The sequence below is a fragment of the Papio anubis genome, chromosome 18 (genome assembly GCF_008728515.1).
Source record: "Papio anubis isolate 15944 chromosome 18, Panubis1.0, whole genome shotgun sequence".
Lineage (NCBI taxonomy): Eukaryota > Metazoa > Chordata > Mammalia > Primates > Cercopithecidae > Papio > Papio anubis.
This window is the reverse complement of record NC_044993.1, coordinates 61,816,770-61,839,759: the sequence shown is the minus strand read 5'-3', so window position 1 is coordinate 61,839,759 and position 22,990 is coordinate 61,816,770. Positions and strand designations below refer to the sequence as shown.

At 46.7% G+C, this 22,990-nt stretch overlaps 1 protein-coding gene across 8 annotated transcripts in view; it reads left to right on the top strand.

Moving 5' to 3' along the window:
- Nucleotides 1-22,990, top strand: part of SNX29 (sorting nexin 29) — a 588,023-nt gene that overhangs the window by 146,711 nt on the left and 418,322 nt on the right. For all 8 annotated transcript variants that reach the window (XM_031657934.1, XM_031657931.1, XM_031657930.1 and 5 more), the window contains 2 exons: nucleotides 2,976-3,039; nucleotides 6,336-6,464. In XM_031657934.1, coding sequence (XP_031513794.1) covers nucleotides 2,976-3,039; nucleotides 6,336-6,464 — 193 coding nt within the window. The remainder of the gene's footprint in view (nucleotides 1-2,975; nucleotides 3,040-6,335; nucleotides 6,465-22,990) is intronic.

Here is a 22,990-nt window from a genome sequence, read left to right as displayed (position 1 = left end):
TCTGCAGTGTCCTGTGTGGGTACAGCCAGTGGCCCCACCTGATTGGCACAGTCACAGCTGCTGCAGAGCTGCCTTCAGCCCTGAATGAAGAAGGCTGAGAGTGGGCCATGGAGGGAAGAACTTGTGATGTTCTCTTAAGATGGGCTGGCAAATGTTTTCTGGAAAGGGCTGGACAGTGGATATTTCAGGCCGTGTGGGCCCCACAGTCTCTGTCGAAACAACTCATCAAAGCAGACTTACACAATCCCGAAATGGGCAGGTGTGGTTCGGGGAAAGCTTTACTGGCCCCTACTGTATCCTATGAGGCTGGTGATACCAGCAACATTTTCCAGCTGAAGGAGCTGAGAAGCAAGGATGATACCATTTGCTGGGACCTCGAACTGAAGTGTGAGGGACATGGGATTCAAAGGTAGATCTAATTAGAAAACTGGTGTTCAAGGCAGGGCACGGTGGCTCATGCCTGTAATCCCAGCACTTTGGGAGGCCGAGGCAGGCGGATCATGAGGTCAGGAGTTTGAGACCAACCTGGCCAACATGGTGAAACACTATCTCTACTAAAAATAGAAAAATTACCCAGGCATGGTGGTGGACGCCTGTAATCCCAGCTACTTGGGAGACTGAGGCAGAAAAATCACTTGAACCCTGGAGGCAGAGGTTGCAGTGAGCCGAGATTACGCCACTGCACTCCAGCCTGGTGACAGAGCAGGACTCTTGTCTCAAAAAAGAAAAAAAAGAAAACTGATTTTCTTTCTACACTGCCAATTTACTGCCCTGAGGAGCTTAAAGTTCTACAAACAGTGGACCAATTTTCCATGTGTGTTAGATGTGCCCTTGATGTGCAGATACTATAGCAAAATTATTATTTCCTTAACGGAGTTGGTCTTCGGTTTCAGGTTAAGAGAGATGGCATACATGTTTGTTCAGATACTCATGTAGTTTTTATTGCTTCATTTCACATATTTAAACATTATTGTACCAGAAATTAATTTCAGAACATTGCAGGAACCGAGATTTATTGAAGTCTGGTGTCTTGCTTTTCCAATGGTTCCTTGCCCAGCTGCATTTGTGGACGAATCCATCCTGTCCGCAGCATTTTCAACGCTGCTTTTTATCTCAGATCAGTTTCTGATGGTTTGAATTAACATTCCCCTGTGCTCTTGCCTGGTTTTGTGGTTCTGTCTTCTGAAGCCGAGCAAGGAACCAATGTTGAGATGGATGGTCATTTGCCTTTCAGCCATAGGAGAAGGGACCCCCCAGCGTGGCCAGGCTCTGCAGAGGCCACAGTGCAGAAGCACTACTCTGTTTTCTCTCGAAATGTGAGCTGTGGCAGGTCACAAAGAGGAAGGAAATCACAGTGATAGAGACTAAACAAATCATGGGCTGCACGGCGCGGGAGAGAGGAGGGAAAATTACATGTTCGGGAGCTCCTCTGCTCGTGTGTGTCACTCGTGCTTGGCGAAGTATAATATTTACCCAATCTATGGAAATCACCCCAACGTTACCTACCAGCTTTACTGCCCCCAAAGAGTCACAGAACAGCCGAAGTGGCAGCAAAAGTGAATGTGCGTTCAGGTTCAAGCCCGTTGAAAGAACATTTTGGGGGGCATGCCAGCTCTCGGTCCCTTTCCTTCTTCACCATTAATCTGAACATTATGTCATAGCCGCGTGAGGAAGGCGGAAGAGTCTCACAGCTTGTCTTTCTGTGATGGCTTTTTAAAAAGATTCCCACTACCAGAGTACGGTTTGGCTGCGCTTGTGATATCAGTCATTTTGATGCTGATAAAAACACAGGTGTCTCATCCAAGAGGCTGGAGATGCACCATGTATAGGACGGGGGAGGGCAGGGAAGGGTGAGGCCAGGGTGGTAGAGTGGATTGGGTCAGCATCCATCGTCCCCTGTTTCTCACAGGTGGCTTTTGGGCAGTGATTTGGGCTCCTGCAAGGGGGGCTTGTGGCTGAGATCTCTCTTTTTGTTTTTGTTTTTTTGAGATGGGGTCTCACTCTGTTGACCAGTCTGGTCCTGAACTCCTGGGCTCAAATGATCCTCCTACCTTGGCTTCCCAAACTGTTGGGACTACGAGCATGAGCCCCCGTGCCCGGCCTACATCTCTTAAGGCTACTTGAGGCTGTACTTGCCAGGCAAGCATTGCTGTCTCTGAAACCTCCTGGGAAACAGTTTTTTCCTCCTAGAATTTCCTCCTGGAATATAACATTTTCAGCTACAAAGTCTGAGTAGCAGCATTGAGGACCCCGTTATCCCGTGCCTGCAAGGCCCAGAACCCAGATACTTGCTCTTCCAAATGCCACATTGCTGTCTGGGGTTGATTTCCCACATTGCCCGTGGTGATCTTGTTTCACACTTCAGAAAATTCTACTATCTAGTCTGCTGCTCTGGGGCATAAACCATTTAAAAAATCCTTTATTTCCCAAGGTGAGGCAGACAGGAGCTCAATAAATCCCCTAACTCTTGAAAATGTTTAACCCACTTGTGCTTGTGAGCCATACGGCTACCTTATCTCCATTTTCCTGTCTTCTGCTGTTGCATTTCTGCAAAGACTGTAATGATACTGATCAGTAATACTTGCTAAATGCTATCCTGTGCTGGGCACCATTCCTAAGCATCTCACTTACATATTGTCTTACTGAATTCTTACAACACTTCTAGGAGATAGTAACTGTTAAGATCTCGTTTTATAGATAAGGGAGTTGGTGCTCAACGGGGATCACTAACTTGCCCAAGGTTAATCCACTGTAGAGGCAGGATTTGAACCTGGGACCTGACTCCAGAGACTGTGCTCTGAAATCCAGGACCCTGATCAGCTGAGTCTCTTAGACTGTTATAGGAGTTATTTTTGAAAGGGAAAAGGGAACTTATCTAGACAAGTCATCCTTAATAGCGTATAATCCAGAGAGATGAGGGCATGCTGTAATAGGCGAGACCTGCCAATTAATCTTGACTTTGTTTTCTCTCTTAGGTGAGCTGCGCCAGGCCATTGTGGCCATGATGAACAGGAAGGATGAGCTGGAGGAGGAGAACAGGTACTGTGATTTTCAGGCTTGAGGAATAGCCTCTTTCTTTGACGTTATAACAGATGAGGGACATTTTGCTTTCTTGGCAAAAATCGTGACTGGCAATTTCTCATCATCGGGGATGTGCCACTGTGGTAGCTCTCTTGTGCCTGGTGTGTTAGAAAGGAGTGAGAACCTTATGATAACAGCACCTTCATAGAACAAGCTAAGAATTTGGTAGAACAGTCATTAATTCTTTTTTAAAAAACAGCCTTTATTGATATTTAATTCACATGCACTATAATTAACTCATCTAAAGTGTATGGCTGAGGCAGGCGGATCACAAGGTCAGGAGTTCAAGACCAGCCTGATCAACATGGTGAAATCTCATCTCTACTAAAAATACAAAAATTAGCTTGGCGTGGTGGCACATACCTGTAATCCCAGCTATTCAGAAGGCTGAGGCAGGAGAATTGCTTGAACCTGGGAGGCGAAGGTTGCAGTGAGCCGAGATTGTGCCATTGCACTCCAGCCTGAGTGACAGAGTGAGACTCCGTCTCAAAAAAATAAATAAAGAAATAAAGTATATAATTCAATAGTTTTTACTATATTCACAGATAGGAGTTAACATCAACACAGTCAATTTTAGAACGTTTCATCACCCCTGAAAGAAGCCCTATACCCTTTAGTTATTACCTCTTTAGCCTTGGCAATCTTTTTGCCCTTTTGACAATTCTGGCTCTGTCACCCAGGCTGGAATGCAGTGGCGTGATCTCTGCTCACTGCAACCTCCACCTCCCGGGCTCAAGTGATTCTCCAATGTCACCCTTCTGAATAGCTGAGACTATGGGCGCATGCCACCACACCTGGCTAATTTTGGTATTTTAGTTTTGACATGTTGCGTAGGCTGGTCTTGAACTTCTGAGCTTCAGTAATCTGCCCACCTTGTCCTCCCAAAGTGCTGAGATTATAGGAGTGAGCCGCTGTGCCTGGCCTCTAGGCAGCCTTTAGTCATCATTAGTCAAAGACCTGTCTACCTACCATGTTCCAGGCATCTGAACACTTACCTTAAAGTTTGCCCAAATTGGGGATACTTAGGGCAAGATGAAATTCGGAGTCTTTTGACTTGGCCAAAAACCCAGTTGCAAACTCTTGAGAGGGCGAAATTTTTCATTAATCTTTCTTCCCTTTTGAAACTCATGCTAGATACCACCTGACATTGGCTGCCGACTCCCATCTGACTTATCTTGACTGTGGGGTGGTCATAGAAGGCTTACCTGCAGTTACCCCCTGAACTTCAGCAAGCATGATTCAACTGCCTCCCTGGGACGTGGGGAGAGGGGGCGTGTGCGTTCACGTCATCCTCTCTTACTCACACCCTCTTTTTTTTTTTTTTTTTTGAGATGGAGTCTCGCTCTGCCGCCCAGGCTGGAGTGTGGTGGCCAAATCTCAGCTCACTGCAAGCTCCGCCTCCTTGGTTTCGCCATTCTCCTGCCTCAGCCTCCTGAGTAGCTGGGACTACAGGCACCTGCCACGTCGCCCGGCTAGTTTTTTGTACCTTTTTTTAGTAGAGATGGGGTTTCACCAGGTTAGCCAGGATGGTCTCGATCTCCTGACTGCGTGATCCGCCCGTCTCGGCCTCCCAAAGTGCTGGGATTACAGGCTTGAGCCTCTGCGCCTGGCACTCACACCCTCTTTTACACACAGTCATGATTCTCCTTTAAACCTCATTTTTGGTCCTGCTAGACAAGCTTCTCTCTTGTCCTTTCTGGAAACATATAAAAGCAAACAAGCATGATTTCTGAAACAAAAGAGGATGTCTTCAAAAGGAATCTTTAGACCGCACCGTTTTCCAACTAGAATAAACTTTCAATAGAGGGCTCGCACCATTGCGGGATTCTTTCTCCTTGCTCCAGCTGGGGCTATTATCCTGGAAGAAGCCATAGATTTTGTCTTACCTTGTGAAGAACAATAACCGATGTCTGTTACTTTTTTGTACTTCCCAGAAAGAAAGGAAAAATTATACCATGTTTTTATCAGGGACCCCCAGGCACCACGGGGGTAATTTCCTCAAAGCTCTCAAGGAACACAAGTCTTGGAGATTTCAGTGAATGATCAGAGTGCGGTGGGGGTCAGATGTTTTTGATTATATTCTTTTTTTTTTTTTTCCTTGAGACAGAGTCTTGTTCTGTTGCCCAGGGTGGAGTGCAGTGGCGTGATCTCGGCTCACTGCAGCCTCTGCCTCCCGCGTTCAAGCAAGTCTCCTGCCTCAGCCTCCCGAGTAGCTGGGATTACAGGTGTGTATCACCACGCCTGACTAAGTTTTGTATTTTTAGTAGAGATGGGGTTTCATTTTGGCCAGGCTGGTCTCAAACACTCCTGACCTCAAGTGATCCACCCACCTTGGCCTCCCTAAGTGCTGGATTACAGGCGTGAGCCACCCCGCCCGGCCATGTTTTTGCTCGTATCCTGATGTCACATGGCAGGTGTCCTCTGGATTTAGTATGTAGATGTACCATGGTTGGTAATTGTTTTCCAGAAACAGCCAGGTAGAGTGAAGTAAATGGTCAGCAGCACCATGGTTGGCTGTCTCCGAGGCGGTCACTGGTGATGGTTTCTAGAAGACCTGCTGTGCTCTCCTTTATTTAAGACCAGGGATGTCAGATACACAAGTGAATCCTGTGCTGGCTGCAAGCCCCCTGTTGGAGGGTTAACAAACTTGGGAATGTAAAATGCTATCTGTGCTATCTCAGATGCTTTAGTGATGTAAGACATTTCATATATGTGCTTGTTTCACCTGAAGTTGGCCATGAAACAGGCTCGCGATGTGTTTTGTAGGCACAGGTGGAAATGAGACTAGACGTTTCTCAGATACTCTGAGTGTATATTCTATTTTTATGCCTCGGATTATTGTTTTGGCCTCTCCTGGCATCCTTTCCTTGGTTAAATCTCTTACCTGGTGTAGCTGTGACAAAATGGTCTCATTGGAACATGCTACACCTTTGAGTGGGGTATTTGTAAAGGGACTTGGCTGGAATTTGCTCACCTCATTGTTTTCCCTTGATTTAGGCTGTCAGAAGGCTGGCCTGCTCGCAGGCAATCAGGGACATGGAGCCCAGGCCACAGACGACTGTCCCTTAATTCTTACTCTAAGGCTGTCAGAGTTTGCTATCTCCAGTTCACATGAGATAGACTTGAATTATGGTTTATGCAGAGCCTTGTGGAAAATGCATGGCTTAGGACTTGACTTACATTAGGAACTGTGTCCTGGGTTCAGTGGGGTCTGGGTTGACAGCTTCTGAACAGATGGGGCCTTCTCTTCCCAGATCGCTGCGGAACCTGCTCGACGGTGAGATGGAGCACTCAGCCGCGCTCCGGCAAGAGGTGGACACCTTGAAAAGGAAGGTGGCTGAACAGGAGGAGCGACAGGGCATGAAGGTCCAGGCGCTGGCCAGGTAGGAGAGGGTGAGGGATGGAGAGGTAAGCACGTGGGGGCTTCATTAAAACCTGAGCATACTGGGCCGGGCGCGGTGGCTGACGTCTGTAATCCCAGTACTTTGGGAGGCCAGGGTGGGTGGATCATGAGGTCAGGAGATTGAGACCATCCTGGCTAACATGGTGAAACCCCATTTCTACTAAAAATACAAAAATTAGCCAGGCATGGTGGCATGTGCCTGTAGTCCCAGCTGCTTGGGAGGCTGAGGCAGGAGAATGGCGTGAACCCGGGAGGCAGAGCTTGCAGTGAGCTGAAATCATGCCACTGCACTCCATTCCAGCCTGGGTGACAGAGCAAGACTCCGTCTCTAAAAGAAAAAAAAAAAAAAAGATAGTGACTAAAGCAAAAAATGTGTTTTACTTTATTTCATTGAGTAAATAGTTTGTATGCATGTGGTTCAAAATACAAAAGGTGAACCTGTGCAAGTCGCCCTTCTCTTATCCCAGCCACCCAGTTTGTTCCTTAGAGGGGGTCATCGTTACTGATTCCAGAGATGTTCCCTGTGCACACAAGCAGATACGTGTGCATATACTTTTTTCCTTTTCATTCTCTTCTCCTCCTTCCTTTCTTCCTTAATGTGAAATGGTAGCCTGTCCTATGCAGCATTCACTTGACGTCTCAGAGATTGCTCTCATTGGTCCGCGTGGGGCTGCCCTCTGCTTGTTAAGAGCTCCTGACATTTCCTCATCTGATTGCATCAGAATTCATTTAAGCAGCCTGCCAACAGCCAGGCGTTGAGATGGTTTCCAGTCTTTTGCTAGCACTAATAATGCCACAGTCAACAACCTTGGCGTTGGTTGTTTTCTTCCCGTATGAGTATATATTTTGGAAATATTCCTGGAAGTGGAATTGCTGGGTCAAAGTGCAGCGCATTTGTAAGTTGGACAGGGACCATCAGCTCGCCTGGCACGGGCGTGAGCCGCATGTTCTGCAGCAGCATGGGAGAGGGCTTGTTGCGCTGCAGCTGTGCTCACAGCCACGGGATCCGACTGCTGGGTCTCTGATAATGCCAGGGCTGGAAATGGTGCTGGCAGAACATTTTTCTTTCCCATTTCTCTAATTAAGAGTATGGTTTAGCCACCTTTTATTTAAAAGCCATTTTATTTCCTTTTCCGTCACTTTGTTTAGGTACTATTAAAGAAAGCTGCAAAGTAAACTGCCCCAAATCCCAGTTTACATGCATCTTTACTGAATTTGTTCGTATACTAACATTTTTTGTTTTTTGTTTTTTTTACTATACATTTAATCTATGCCTGTCATTGTTTAGTCTGCCTTCTAGCACTGCTTAGGAGTGCAAAAGCAGCTTTTGTCGTTTCCATATAGGCCTCATGTTAACCACCTTTGTGTACCTGGATGTGATATTTGATTGAGTTAACACGCCATATTAAATTGTCCATTCTGGATTGGAATGATGAATTTAATATGGTCAGTTTCACATTCAGATTGTTTTCAGTTTGTTCTCATTTTAGGTAAGATAAGCAGTTTATTGATTGTTCTGTAAATCTACTTTAAAATAAGACCACGAGATAAACACGTCTTGTGGATGTGCAAGGGAGCCCAGAGTTAAGTCAATTTACCTCTCTGTGCTGTTAGATGCTGCGAATGGCTCTAAGGTAATTGTTTTGTATGTCTTATTGAATGTTGGCACTATGATCCTATGTTGAATTTCCATTCTTTGAGATTTTCCCCTTTCGTCACATTTTAAAATGATAGCTCAAGGGCATCAAAGACAGTTAAATGACTGTTATAAATAGTGTAAATGTGCCTAGTTTGGCATTTTCTCACCTGGACCGCCCTTTTGCCTGGCCATGCTAGAGTTCTGCAGCATAATTGCATTTAATGTTCACAATAAAGTCTGAAGCCTTTAGAGACTGGTTCTTAGTGAGCAAAGAGATACAGAATTATATGTCCTGTCTTTTTTTTTTTTTTTTTTTTTTTTTGAGATGGAGTCTTGCTCTGTCGTGCCCAGGCTAGAGTGCAGTGGCATGATCTCGGATCACTGCAACCTCTGCCTCCTGGGTTCAGGTGACTCTCCGGCCTCAGCCTCCCAAGTAACTGGGATTACAGGCTTGTGCCACCATGCCCAGCTAACATTTTGTATTTTTAGTAGGGATGGGGTTTTACCATGTTGGCCAGGCTGGTCTTGAGCTCCTGACCTCAGGTGATCCGCCTGCCTCAGCCTCCCAAAGTGCTCGGATTACAGGCGTGAGCCACCATGCCCAGCCTCTGTGTCATTTAATGGCTTGTATTAGCAGTTAGCGTAGTCTTGAGTCTTTGCATCATTACTTGCAAATTGTGTGTTTCTGGGTGAATGGCTCAACTTCTGCACGTGTGTGCTTCCTCATCTCTGGGATGGAGAGGATGATCTCATCCGGCTGAAGGGGCTGAATGAGGAGGAAAAGAAGTGAGGGTGCATATGGCAGTGGACACGAGCAAGGCATCCTAAGTGTATTCCACAGGACGCGTGTTTTAGTGCATGACAATTGTTGGGAAAATTTTATCCCATAAATGGGGTAGATAAAACCAATTTCCTAACTGGGCAGTTTTATAATCCCTACTTAAGCAGTGGGTAGCTAAGAGTTTAAGGTGTCTGAAAGTTTGCAGTCTGCAGGCAGAAGGAACCAATATCTGTAAAACAGACCAATATTTCAAAAGGAGAAACTAGAAGTAGGCAAACCAATCAGCTGGATATGTAAGTTTTGAAAAATTCCGTTGCTGACATGTTCCAGATAGAGTTAACCTCTGCCAATGGTCAGAACTTTCTTCTTGCTTCTGGCCAGAGTAAAAGCAGCTGTCAGTGTTGGCAGTTGTTACCTGGGGGTGGGTGGCTGTAGCTGCTGGGGCACAGGAGGGGGCAGTGGAGTGTCACAGGCTGGAAGGTGAGGCTCAGTCACCAGCACTACACTTTCCTCAGGTGCGTGGGTGTTCAGGTGCAGGGGTCACAGTGCAGGTGGGTATAGCTAGGGCTTTATGGTACAGGTGCTTGCCTTGTACTGACGGGGTCAGACCACGGCTCTCCTGCTTACTAGTTGTGTGACCTTGGGTGAGTTACTTAACTTCTCTGTTTCTGTTTCCTTAGTGTTTTCTTTTTTTTTTTTTAAGACAGTGTCTCACTCTGTCACCCAGGCTGGACTGCAGTGATGCGATCTCAATTCACTGCAGCCTCCACCTCCTGGGCTCAAGCAGTTCTCCCATTTTAGCCTCCAAGTAGCTGGGACTGTGGGTAGGCACCACCATATCCAGCTAATTTTTCTCTCTTTTTGTACGGACGGGGTTTTACCATGTTGTCCAGACTGGTTTTAAACTCCTGGGCTCAAGTGATCTACCCGCCTCGGCCTCACGAAGTGCTGTCATTACAGGCATGAGCGACTGCGCTTGGCCTGTTTCCTTAGTTTTAAAATGGTAATAAGAAAACTCTTTACCTCATAGAGTTTTGTTGAATAAATAAAACGAGAGACCATGTATTGCTCAATGTGCTTGATAAATACTTAGTAAATGTTAACTATTATTTTCATTTTTCTTGACTATAATAATTATGTCTCCTTACCTCATCAAAAGGTCTATTTTAACAGCAACGGTGCAGAAAGAATTAGGAGCTAGTCTATCTCCTACTCAGAAAAGTGAAATATCCGAATGCTAAGTATGTGCTTATGTATATGCGTGTTTCACTGGCTCTGAGTTCATGGTTGTAAAACTGAATGTCGCCAAGCAAATCCTGCATTTGATGACACATTCCTTTTGCTAGGAATTACTGGATTTTCTAGAACAAGGTCGTGTAACTAGCCTGGTGCTTTTTGGCCCTGGGCAGCTGCGAGTTCCTGAGGCAGAGGCATAATAATCATTTGCAATTAAGGCTCTGTAAGTCACATTCCTCTAAATAATCGATTGCCTTGTTTCCTTTTGAATTAAGAAAACTCAAGCTATGAGACATGTTAAAAAAAGACACACATTTATATGAGGAAAAGTGGCTTTGAAGGAAGCAAGTAAATGGGTTCTTGAATTATTGTGAGGGCTTATTTTCTGTTTCTTGTCATTGTATTATAGCAGTATTAGCTCTCGCTGTGTAACAAATTATCCTCAAACTTGGTTGCTTAGAACAACAAATATTTATGATCCCCCACAATTTCTGTGAATTAGGACTCTGGGAATGGCTTAGCCAGGGCATCAGGGTCTCTCATGATGTTGCAGTCAAGCTGTTGGCCAGAGTTGCTGTCATCTGAAGGCTTGACTGGGGATGGGGGGATCCACTTGCAAGCATCATCCTGTGGCTGTTGGCAGGAGGCTTCAACTTCTTGCCACGTGGGCCTCTCCGTGAGGCTGCTCCCAATACAGTAGCTGACTTCCCAGGGTGAGTAACCCAGGAGCAAGAGAGGGCGCACCCAAGCTGGAAGCCACCGTGTTTTTAATAACCAAGCCTTGGAGGTGACACAGGATTGCTTCTGCTCTATTCTGTAGTCACAGTCAGCCTTGGTTCAGTGTTGGGGGAAACACACAGTGGTGTGACTAGCAAGAGGCAGGGGTCACTAGAGACCACCTTGAAGGCTGCCTGCTACACCCATCAGGCGTCTGCTTCCTCCTGGGGCAGATACTACCTGTATTAATATTAGGGTCATCCAGAGAAAGAGACCAATAGGATGCATATATGTTTCTAGAAAGGGGTTATTATAAGGCATTGGCTCATATAATTATGGGGGCCAAGAAGTCCCACAAGCTGCCCTCTGCAGGCTAGAGACCTAGAAAAGCTCATGGTGTAGTTCAAAGGCCCAAGAGCCAGAGAACCTGTGGTGTAGGTTCCAGTCTGAGTCTGAAGGCCTGAGAGCCAGGAGTGCCGACGGCAGGGGAAGAGCCATGTCCTAGCTCAAGCAGTCAGGCAGGGAGAGAACTCACTTTCCTTTTCTTCTACTCAGGCCCTCCATGGAATGGGGGGTGCTTGCCCACAGTGGTGAGGGCCATCTGTTTCACTCAGTGCACAAACTCACATGCTAATCTCTTCCAGAAACACCATCACAGGCACACTGAGAAACTGTGTTGATCTAGCTGTCTGGGCATCCGGTGGCCCAGACACATGGATATGCAAAATTAACCATCACACCCCCCAATTTTCCTTGGTGAATCCTTGCTCCTTCCTTTCTGTCCATGTGGTTTAATGGGGCTACCCCTGCCTTCTGCCCCCACAGGGCTTTAGTGGAGGGCAGCCCACCCAGGCCTGGACAGTCAGGTTGCACCATGCACTGGCCACCATGAGGGCTTTTTAGGAGGGCATATGGCCAGGATGGTCTGATAAGAGCCAGTCACAGCATCCTTGAGAGAATGGTGCCAGCCAGGAGTCACTGGCAGCTATCTTTGCTATTTTATGGGGAGATTCTAATCCCACGTGAGAACCATGTGGTGGAGAAATGGAGGGAGGGAGAAATCAGCAGTTCCTGATAGTCTCATTTGAGCTCCTGGATCCAGTCTTTCCTGAAGCTGTCTTTCCTCTGAACTCTTCACGTATATGAGCCAATAAATTGCTTTAATTCCTTGAGCCATTTGTGGTGGTGTTTCTCCGTTATAAGAGTCCTGACTGAAGAGGCCTCTTGTTTGGTTATTAGAGATTGGAGGATGGGTATTTTCTCTGCACCTAAGTAGACATGTCATTTCAACAGTCAACCTGCCAGGTCTGGGAAGGGGCTTCTGGTTGATTGAGAGTCACGAAGGTGGTGGAGAGAGTGTTCCTCGGGGGGAGCCCCTTGGACTGCTGCTCAGAGCACCGCTCCAGACTTCCCTTCGTGTATCTCACTGGGGCCGGCCTTGCGGTTACTCTCCTGTCGTGACTTAGAGCGCCGCTGTAGACTTCGCTTCTTGTGTCTTACTGGGGCCAGCCTTGCGGTCACTCGCCTGTTGTGACTTTTCCCTCCTTCTGTGCAGTTCTGCTGCGCTCACATGAACATGTTGTCAGTTGTATGGCTGGGCTGTTCTCTTCATGCTTCTGAGCCTCTCTGGTTCTTTACCTATTTAGAAACTTAAAGGGGGCTGGGGTGGCATGGAGCACTCTCCCTCCTTTCTCCTGTGCAGTGGCGTAAAGCACCCTGTTGATGTGTCATGGTCACTGCTGGCTTTGGAGGGCCGTGTCCGACCCTTACCTAGGGAAACAGCACAGCACAGTGACTCTGGTCCTGGCTCTGCCACTTGGTAACTTCTCAGTTGTCAGTTTCCCCACTGACACTAACATGCTTTTGATGGCAGAAACCCACACCAAATTAGCTTTTTTCTTGCAGTAGCTGGGAAATCCAGGACAGGTTACTTTCTTCAAGCACTGTGGGACCCAGGTCCCCCAGTGGCACCAATGCATTCTCCCTCTCTCTTTCCTTGGTCTCGCCCTCTGTGCACTGGTGTCATGCTTAGGTAGGCCCTCTGCACAGAGCAAAGGTGGCCTCTGGTAGCACTAAGCCTCGCCCAGGATCCAAAGGGAAGAGACTCTAATGTCTGTATATAACACTTTAGGAAAGTTTCTTCTTGTTGTTGTTGTTGTTGTTGTTGTTTTGAGACAGAGTCTTGCTCTGTTGCCCAGGCTGTAGTGCAGTGGTGCCATCTCAGATCACTGCGATCTCCACCTCCAGGGTTCAAGCAATCATCCTGCCTCAGCCTCCTGAGTAGCTGGGAATACAGGTGCCCACCACCATGCCTGGCTAATTTTTGTATTTTTAGTAGAGAAGGGGTTTCACCATGTTGGCCAGGCTGGTCTCGAACTCCTGACCTCAAATGATCCACCTGCTTCAGCCTCCCAAAGTGCTGGAATTACAGGCGTAAGCCACTGTGCCCGGCCTAGGAAAGATTTTTTAGTGGGCATGTTATGGCCAAGAGTGAGCGGAGGGCCATGATTGACACTCTTGCCAGGTCCCCAAGGCAAGCAGCGGGCAGCAAGAGCATGTCTCTTGCATTTTCTCCTAGGATTGTCGGGACGATTACAGGAGCTGAGGCTGCTAAGCACTCAGCGCAGCTCTAGGCCCTCAGTAAGCGCTCAGTGAATGTCACCTAATTTCTTCTTCTTGGCTGGTGCCTTGGCCGTAGGTGGCTGGGGATGCCGAGGCGAGGGCAGAATCTCCTGGACCCTTCCCTTGTCCAAACCTCCCCTGCAGTGAGTATCTTAGAGCCTTTGGCCCCTGGTCTTCATTTGACCTTCAACTCCTCCTGCTGTATTTTTCCAGCCCTGCCTGCCTAGTGTGTGTCCCTTTGTTTATTTGTCCCTGCTGGGCTGCTGAGCAGTGAGACCGTCCGTGACAGTGTTGTGCGTGTGAGATTGAGAACTGTACTGTACAACCTGGAATGGCCTTGGGAGCCTTGCTCAGATCATGCTGTCCCGCACCCCAGGAGACTTTTATTGGCTTTCTATGAAGGCTTTAAATCTCACACTCTACCCTAAGGCTCAGCCTCTTCTGTCCTTTGCCTTTAAATCATTGGAGAAATATGAAGATTATGTCCTTTGTGGAAAAGGACAGTATATTTCTCCAGTGTCCATCCAAAGGCACTGATTATGTTTTTATCACAAGAGGCAAGTGGTGGGAGTTGAGAAGGTCTGGCATACTGACTTGAATTATGGGGATACTGGCTTGAATTTGAGCCCAGCCTGGGCTAGGGATGGCCTTTGGAATCAAGGGTCTGGGCCTTTTCAGTGCTGTCTCCCCAGTTCAGAACACCTGCTCCGGCGGGAAAAGCCAGTAGGCTTCATCCTGCTGCCAACTCTGGTAGTCACTGCCTGGGATTCTGGCTGAGAAGGACTGGAGTCCTGTCAGGACTCAACAGGAAAGAGTGTTGTTATTGATTAGCAATGTCTGCCATGCACATGGGAAGGGGATGTGGTGGCAAGTCTGGCGAGAATTTGCCATCCATATGCTAGCACTTCTGGTGTCTTGGAAACTGCTTGAGATAAGGTCCCCAGGCCAAGATGGCAGCATTGTACATGAGACTGAAAAAAAAAAAAAGGAATTTGTCACTCTTTTTTTTTTTTTTTTTTTTTTTGAGATGGAGTCTCGCTCTGTCTCCCAGGCTGGAGTGCAGTGGTGCAATCTTGGGTCACTGCAACCTCTGCTTCCCAGGTTCAAGCAATTCTCCTGCCTCAGCCTCCTGAGTAACCGGGACTACAGGCATGTGCCACCATGCCCAGCTCATTTTTGTATTTTTAGTAGAGATAGGGTTTCACCATGTTGTCCAGGCTGGTCTGGAACTCCTGACCTCAAGTAATCTGCCTGCCTTGGCCTTCTAAAGTGTTGGGATTACAGGCGTGAGCCACCACGCCCAACCTGTCACTCTTCTATGAAGCCCACATGATTATTTTCTGTTTGGTAAAAGAAACATGCTTTGAAGGAATATCTTAAATCCATGATGTAAAATAAAACGAAACTTTGCTCTTAGGCTTAGTAGAGACAAGAAATAAGACTCAGTTTTTGTTACATGTCTTTCAAAAATTAACAGTTGCTTTGTTGTCTGATTTAGGAAGCCTATGTTTATGGATGAGAGGAGGGGAGGAAGAGAGGGGTTCTTTCATAAGAAGAAGAGTTGCTGTAGTGGACATAGTGTTATCACTAGGCTGCTGGCAAGAGGCACCAGAGCTGTCTCTTGACTTTCTAGGTATGTAGGTCAGTAAACCTCTTTTTCTGTTCAAGAGAGTTTGAGTGGGGCTTTCTGTTTCTGACTACATGAATACAGAAGGCTTTGTCGGTCAGGCGCAGTGGCTCATGCCTGTAATCCCAACACTTTGGGAGGCTGAGGTAGGCAGTTCACTGAGATTAGGAGTTCGAGGCCAGCCTGGACAACCTGGTGAAAACTTGTCTCTACCAAAAATACAAAAATTGGCTGGGTGTGGTGGTGTGTACCTGTAATCCTAGCTACTCCAGATGCTGAGGCAGGAGAATAGAGAATCACTTGGGCCCAGGAGGTGGAGCTGCAGTAAGCTGAGATCGGCCACTGTACTCCAGCGTGGGCGATGGAGCGAGACTCTAAAAAAAAAAAAAAAAGCTGGAAGGCTTTGTGCGCTATCTCCTGCCTGATCATGAGTCCAGTCAGGTCCCTCTGAGACACACTTCATGGGAGCCAGTATTCCTGAATAGCATTTTTATAGATAGTTGCAGTCCGGGTTGTCGTCTATGCACTGCCTGTCTTCCCTTTTAAACTGTGTGATCCATGAGCACAGTGACCTGCCCTTGCACCTAGTACAGTGCCTGGCATTGCTCAGTCATATTGGCTAAATGAGGGACTGAAGGGACCGTGGGGCCAGTGTGTGTCACTCGGTACGAGTGTCACTGAGAAATGTCAGTTCTTCCAGCACCTTGATGGTTCTCCTCCTGTTGGCATCTTCTCTTGGCACAAAGCAGCCAGTTAGGCTCGGCTTTAGACCTGTGGATGGTCGTTTGCCCCAAGACAGTATTTTTTAGTCATTTTCTGGGAATTAGGGCTTTCTGGAAGCCTCTCAGCCATTCGTTGAAATCTTACCACATAGAGGCCAGGTGCAGTGGCCCATACCTGTAATCCCAGTCCTTTGCGGGGGCCAAGGTGGGCAGATAGCTTGAGCCCAGGAGACCAGCCTGGGCAACATGATGAGACCCTGTCTCCACAAGAATTACAAAAATTAGCCGTGCGTGGTGGTGCAGTCCTGTGGTACCAGCTACTCAGGAGACTGATGTGGGAGAATCACCTGAGCCCAGGAGATCAAGGCTGCAGTGAGCTGAGATTGTACCACTGTACTCCAGCCTGGGAGACAGAGCCTGGGAGGCAGAGAGAGACCGTCTTAAAAAAAAAAGGAAAAGGAATCTTACCACTTAGAGTCAGTAGTAGGTGACAGAAACCCACCCTAAACTGTCTATGAAAAAGTGCAGTTGATTGGCTTATGAAACTTAAACCTGTAGGAGAAGAGCTAGCTTTTTGCTGGGCTGGATCAAAGCTCTCGGGAGGTACCATGAATATCATGCAGTCCCCATGACATTCCATGTCTCCTCTCTCTTTCCCTCGGTCTTGGCTTCATTCTTAGGTCAGTCTTCTCTTGTGGTAACAAGAGGGCACCCAGGGGCCCCAGCCTAAATCCTGTCGATTTAACACCACCAGTGGGAGGAGAAGACTTTTTTCCAGTAGCTCTGGAAAGGTCATTTCCTGGGCCAGCTGTGTTACTTTTGCTGCCCATGCCTGGGTCCCATTCCCCCTGGAGCTGGGGGTGGCTGGCTTTCCCTCACCTGGACTCCATGGAGCAGGAACAACGGGGAGGAGAGTTTGCTCAAAAGGAAAACCAGCATGTTCCTGCCATCAGATTGGGGGTGCATGTGGTGGGTGCAGCCTGCAGATGCCCCAACAGTGGGTTGCTTCCACAGAGGGCTCATGACACTTGGAGTTTGTTGATTTTCCCGAGTGACACTACTGTGCTGTCACTCTTGTGCCAGCCGTCTTGTGCACCCTGTCTTGGTAGGTGAAATCTGGGCTCAGCTGTTCTAAGCGGCAGCCCAAAGGTCTCTGTGCTGTGTTCTCTATTGTGTTTTTCCTTGGCTAGATATTTCGGTCTGATATAATCTGACCTTTTTAGCAAACCCCTGGTCCAGCTACTTTGGCATATTTAGGCTTGATCTTAGCAGACTCAATATCTGTTTTAAATAAAAATATTTGGTAATGCCCCCTTCCGAAATGAAATTTATGGTGAATATAACCTACCTACACAGGTAATTAAAAAAATCAGTATAACACTCTACTGTAACGTGAAAGAGAAATGAAAGGAAAGGAATTTATCATACAACATAGATTTCAGTACATATTGGTCAGGCGCAACTCTGCCAGAAAACGTGCTGACGCCAAGTGCTTGCACCTCCTTCTCATGGATGAGGTTTGATTTTAAGAAGGTAAGAAGATCAGAAGTCATTCTTTAGAAGGAGCCCAGAAAAAGAGCAGAGAGTGGGTGAACCACAAAGTAAACCTGGTCTGGTCAGTATATATGAAAGGCATTCCATTCTAGGCCCAGATTATAAGTAAGGTTTCTACCTACATGAATGGCCACAGGACGACTGAAGTATTACAGGAGGTAGGCTGATCTTGGTTGAGTGCTACTGCCTTGGCCTTTCAGGACAGTTAGTATCCTCGGCTCCGTGCTGTAAATGCTGGTAGTGCCAACGGAAAGGGGTCCCGATCCAGATCCCAAGAGAGGGTTGTTGGATCTTGTGCAAGAAAGGATTCAGGGCAAGCCCTTAAAGTGAAAGCAGGTTTATTAGAGAAAGAAGCAAAAGAATGGCTACTGCATAGACAGAGCAGCAGCGTGGGCCGGCAGACTTCGAGTACTTATGGTTATTTCTTGATTATATGCTGAACAAGAGGCAGATTATTCATGAGTTTTGCAGGAAAGGGGCAGGATTTGCTGGAACTGATGGTTCCTCCTACTTTTAGACCATGCAGGGTAACTTATGAACATTGCCGTGGCATTTGTAAACTGTCATGGTGCTGGTGGGAGTGTCCTTAGCATGTTTATGCATTCTAATTAGCACACAGTGAGCAGTGAGGATGACCAGAGGTCACTTTCATCACCATCTTGGTTTTGCTGGGTTTTGGCCGCCCTTCTTACGGCATCCTGTTTTATCGTCAGGGTCTTTGTGACCCATATCTAATGATACCAGTCCTCCTGACCTCCCATCTCATCTGTGACTAGGAATGCCTCACTTCCTGGGAATGCCCTCAGTGGGTCTGAGCCTCATTTTAACCAGCTCCTATTCCAGATGGAGCTGTTACGGTTCAAACACCTCCGACAGTAGCACCCATCATCCTTGTGATGACCCAAACTGTCCCCACGGCCCCCAGTGAGAATCTCTGCTTTAGCTCTTTCCCCAGTGTCCTCTTTTTCAAGACCATTTACAAATGTATCGGAATTTTGTGTGCAAGGTCCCTTTTGGTTGCCCCGATCTTTTTGAGTCCTTGTCCAGAGACTGGCTCCAGTCTACACTGAACTCCAGTCTATACGTGCTGCGTATGTGACCCACTCTGGCTCTCCCGTCTCTCGCTTCTCCTTGGGTGTGAAGGTTGCTTCCCCAAGGTCGCTGGCTCTTTCCCTTGGCTGAGTCTCATGAGCTGAGTGAGTTGTGCCCTTCATCATTGTTAAGCACATGCTTATCAGCAGCTGGCTTGTCTCATGATGTACCCCGGAGCAGCTAGGGAGCCTTGAGTGCATGGGGTGGGTGGGGCTGGTGTTCAGGTCAGGGGTGAGTACAAGACACACGTGTCAGTCAAGAGGGAAGATGGCTTAGGAGAAGCTGTTTTCCTGCAGTTTGATGCTACTGATGCAATTTAGTCACAGATGAACGATTGATTTTGTTTGTTTGTTTGTTTTTGAGATGGAGTTTGGCTCTTGTTGCTCAGGATGGAGTGCAGTGGTGCAATCTCAGATCACACAATTGGGTGCCTATCCAAGATTTTTTTTTTTTTCAGAGTCTCGCTGCTGTCACCCAGGCTGGAGTGCAATGGTGCACTCATGGCTCACAGCAACCTTCGCCTCCTGGGTTCAAGCGATTCTCCTGTCTTAGCCTCCCAAGTAACTAGGATTACAGACGCCCACCACCACACCGGCTAATTTTTTTGTATTTTTAGTAGAGACGGGGTTTCAGCATGTTGGCAAGGCTGATCTCAAACTCCTGACCTCAGGTGATCCACCTGCCTCAGCCTCCCAAAGTGCTGGGATTACAGGCATGAGCCAACGCTCCTGGCCGTTGTTGTTTATTTGTTGATTCACTCATCAAACATTTACTGTTCTGTGTGAAGCTTAGTGAATCAGAGAGAAACACAATACAGCTGATTCTGTCCTGTGGGTGCTAGAAATTGAAGGGAAGGCTATGCAAGCAAAGATTTTTTTTTTGAGGCAGAAGTTTGCTCTTGTTGCCCAGGCTGGAGTCCAGTGGCGCGATCTCGGCTCACTGCAACCTCCACCTCGAGGTTCAAGTGATTCTCCTGCCTCAGCCTCCCAAGTACCTGGGATTACAGGCATGCACCACCACCACACCCGGCTAATTTTTGTATTTTTAGTAGAGGCGGGGTTTCTCCATGTTGGTTAGACTGGTTTTGAACTTCCGACCTCTGGTGATCCGTCCACCTCGGCCTCCCAAAGTGCTGGGATTGCAGGCGTGAGCCACTGCGCCTGGCCGCAAGCAAAGATTTTAACCTTCAGGCTGACAGCTCCAGAAGTTCCATTTTCGTGGGGCCACTATTAGCAGAAAGTGTCCTGTGGGGCAGGTGTGGATTTGAGTCCTGCTGCTCAGGGCTAGGGCAAGGGCAAGGGCAAGGGTGAAACAAGTGAGGCACCTCTGCTACCCAATTTAAGGCAGTGCTTGTCCTTAGGGTCATGCAGGGGCTTCCACCACTCCTAGATGTGTGATCTGAGATGGCCATTTTACCCCTCATGCTCCCTATCTAGAAAACCACGGTGGTAATACACCCTCCCTTAGAAAGACGATGAAGAGGTAATGCATGTCAAGTGCTAAGCACATTGAGTACCCCGTGTGAGTACTGAGTAAAAGACAGCCATGGTGATTACTGTTGGTTTCATGGAAGTAAATTATGCCTCCATTTCAAGTCTGCAAAAAGTCATTTTCTGGAGTTAATCTACCCTGCCATTGCTCAGATGTAACTAACTTCCTAATAAAGAATTCTCTGGGTTGAAGAGCTACATCTGTTGCTTAAACTTTGCTGAACATCATAGTCACCTGGGGAGCTTTTAAAATGGTTATGTCCAGGCTGCCCTCCAGACCAATTAAATCCGAATCTCTGGAGCTGAGGCCCAGACGCTCACGTAATTCCAGTGTGCAGCCAATGTTGACAACTGGTGGCTTAGAGCAGTTTCTCAAACCTTAATGTACCCACCAAGCACCTGGGGCTCGGGTTAGTCTTTAAATTCTCATCGAGCAGGTCTGGAGTGGGGCCTGCTATCATGGAGGTCTAATAAGCTCCTAGGTGATGCTGATGCTGCTGGTTGCTAGACCACACTTTTTAATTAGCAAGGACTTAGAATGCTAGCAATGATCTGAACGGGTAAGCTCATTGAAAGCCTTAGAAAGACTGATTTTTAGCTCAGAACCAAGCTGGGAGCTAATTTTTTGTTGCTTGGCTGGTTTGAAAAATATAAAGAATACTATGACCCACTGCAACAATTAGCACTACTAACATTTGTCATTTTTGTTTTAGATTTTATTTTTAAGTAAACCATAAACAACGTGTAGGTTTGTGCTATGATTTGAAGGTAGTCCCTCTAAAACTCACGTTGAAACTTAATTACCAAACAACAGTATAAAAAGGTGGTGACCTGAGTGGTGATTAGACCATGAGCGCTCCACCCCCATGGAGGGGAGGTGGGATTCGTGCTGTTATAAAAGGGCCAGTTTGGCTCCTTTTTTCGTTTCTGCCTTCTGACACGTGATGACGCAGCAAAGGTCCTCGCCAGATGCCAGCCCCTTGATCTTGGACTTCCCAGCTTCCAGAACTGTGAGAAAAGAAATTTCTGTTCCTTATAAATTACCCAGCCTCAGGTATTTGGTTATAGCAGCACAAAACAGACTGAGCTTGCTTTGTGGGTATTTATTTATTTTTTTGAGATGGAGTCTTGCTTTGTCACCTAAGCTGGAGTGCAGTGGTGCAGTCTCTGCTCACTGCAAGCTCTGCTTCCCGGGTTCACACTGTTCTCCTGCCTCAGCCTTCCGAGTAGCTGTGACTACAGGCGCCTGCCACCACACCTGGCTAAGTTTTTGTAGTTTTAGTAGAGACGGAGTTTCACCGTGTTACCCAGGATGGTCTCAATGTCCTGACCTAGTGATCCGCCCACCTCAGCGTCCCAAAGTGCTGGGATTACAAGCGTGAGCCACTGCGCCTGGCTGCTTTGTGGGTTTTTAAGGATCTGCCTGTGAGCTTGCAATATGCACCCATTGTTCTGCAACTGGCTTTGCTCACTCAATATGAAGCTGAATGCTTTCAGATTAAGATGTCCACAAGAGGGATTCTTCCATGGAATTCTGCCATACTTGAGATTTCTTGAGGGAACTCTTATTTTCCTACTTAAAAAAAAAAAAAAAATTACCTTTAAATAGTGAAAGCAGCGTAACAACTCAAAATGGGGAAAGGAGTCCCAAATCCCATGACCCTAGCGTGATAATTATTTCCATTCTTAGTCCACTTAAGTACATTTTTACAGAGTTATTCCACTGTTTGTTGTATACATGCAATTTACATTCTGTTTATTTTATTCTGTTTCCATGTAGATGTCAAACTATGTTTAAATACAAGATTTTTTTCCCTGCTCATAAATGTAATATGTACGTTCACATCCTTAAGGTTTTTCCCTTAGGTTAGGGTATTTCCCCCCTGCACATAAAAGTAATTTGCAAGTTAGAATTCTTAAGTCTGGGAATACCAGAAAAGTTTAAAGAGGAAAATCAGCTGAACACAATTACCATCAATGAATTTATTATTATGGGATATTCCAGCTTATTTTTATGCATATATGTATTTTATATAATTCAGATCATTCTGAATCTATAACTTGGGGGTCTGTTTTGAAATTTTTTTATTATAATACAATAAACAGACATTGTCTGTTGTTATTCAATTAAATGGATATCACTTTTGATAGCTTTGTGGAGTTCTGTGTTTGGATATGTCCTTGTTTCTGACATCATTTTTCTTAACCGTTTTTTCCCTTGTAGGATTAGTATTTCTATAAACATGTATTTTTATAAACCTATTCCACCTTTTAAAAAGTATTTCCTTCAGCTAGATTCCAAAAAGTGAAATTCCCATGTTAGAAGGCAAGCATGTTTGTGAAGGCTCTTGATCTTGTATTACTAAAATCCTTTCCAAGAAAGCATCCTCTCTCTTACTCCAACAGCAGTGTGTGAGAGAGCCTGAACCGGCTGTGATTTTTAACGGCTGTGTAGCATTCCTTAGGGTACTTGGTGATTTCCACCTCGGTTTGCATTGCAGCTGCTTCTAGTCTGACATTATAGATGAAGGCTGCAGTGAATATCTCAGCATCTGTGTGTATTTCTCTGTCAGTTTCTTTCCTTAATGTGTATTTCCAGAAGTGAGATCTCATGGCAAAATCTGCTTTTTTTTTTTTTTTTTTTTTTTTTTTGGAGATAGAATCTTGCCCTCTTGCTCAGGCTAGAGTGCAGTGGCGCAATCTCAGCTCACTGCAAGCTCCACCTTCCAGGTTCAAGCTATTCTCCCGCCTCAGCCTCCCGAGTAGCTGGGATTATAGGCACACACCATCACGCCCAGCAAATTTTTGTGTTTTTAATAGAGACAGGGTTTTGCCATGTTGGCTGGGATGGTCTTGAACTCCTGACCTCAAGTGATCCACCCGCCTTGGCCTCCCAAAGTGCTGAGATTACAGGTGTGAGCCACTGCACCCAGCCAAGAGATATGAATGTTTTCATGGCCCAAGTTCTTGGCTGCAGGCTGAGGCAGGAGGACCTGCTCATCAGAACTTGAGTTAGTTCTACCACC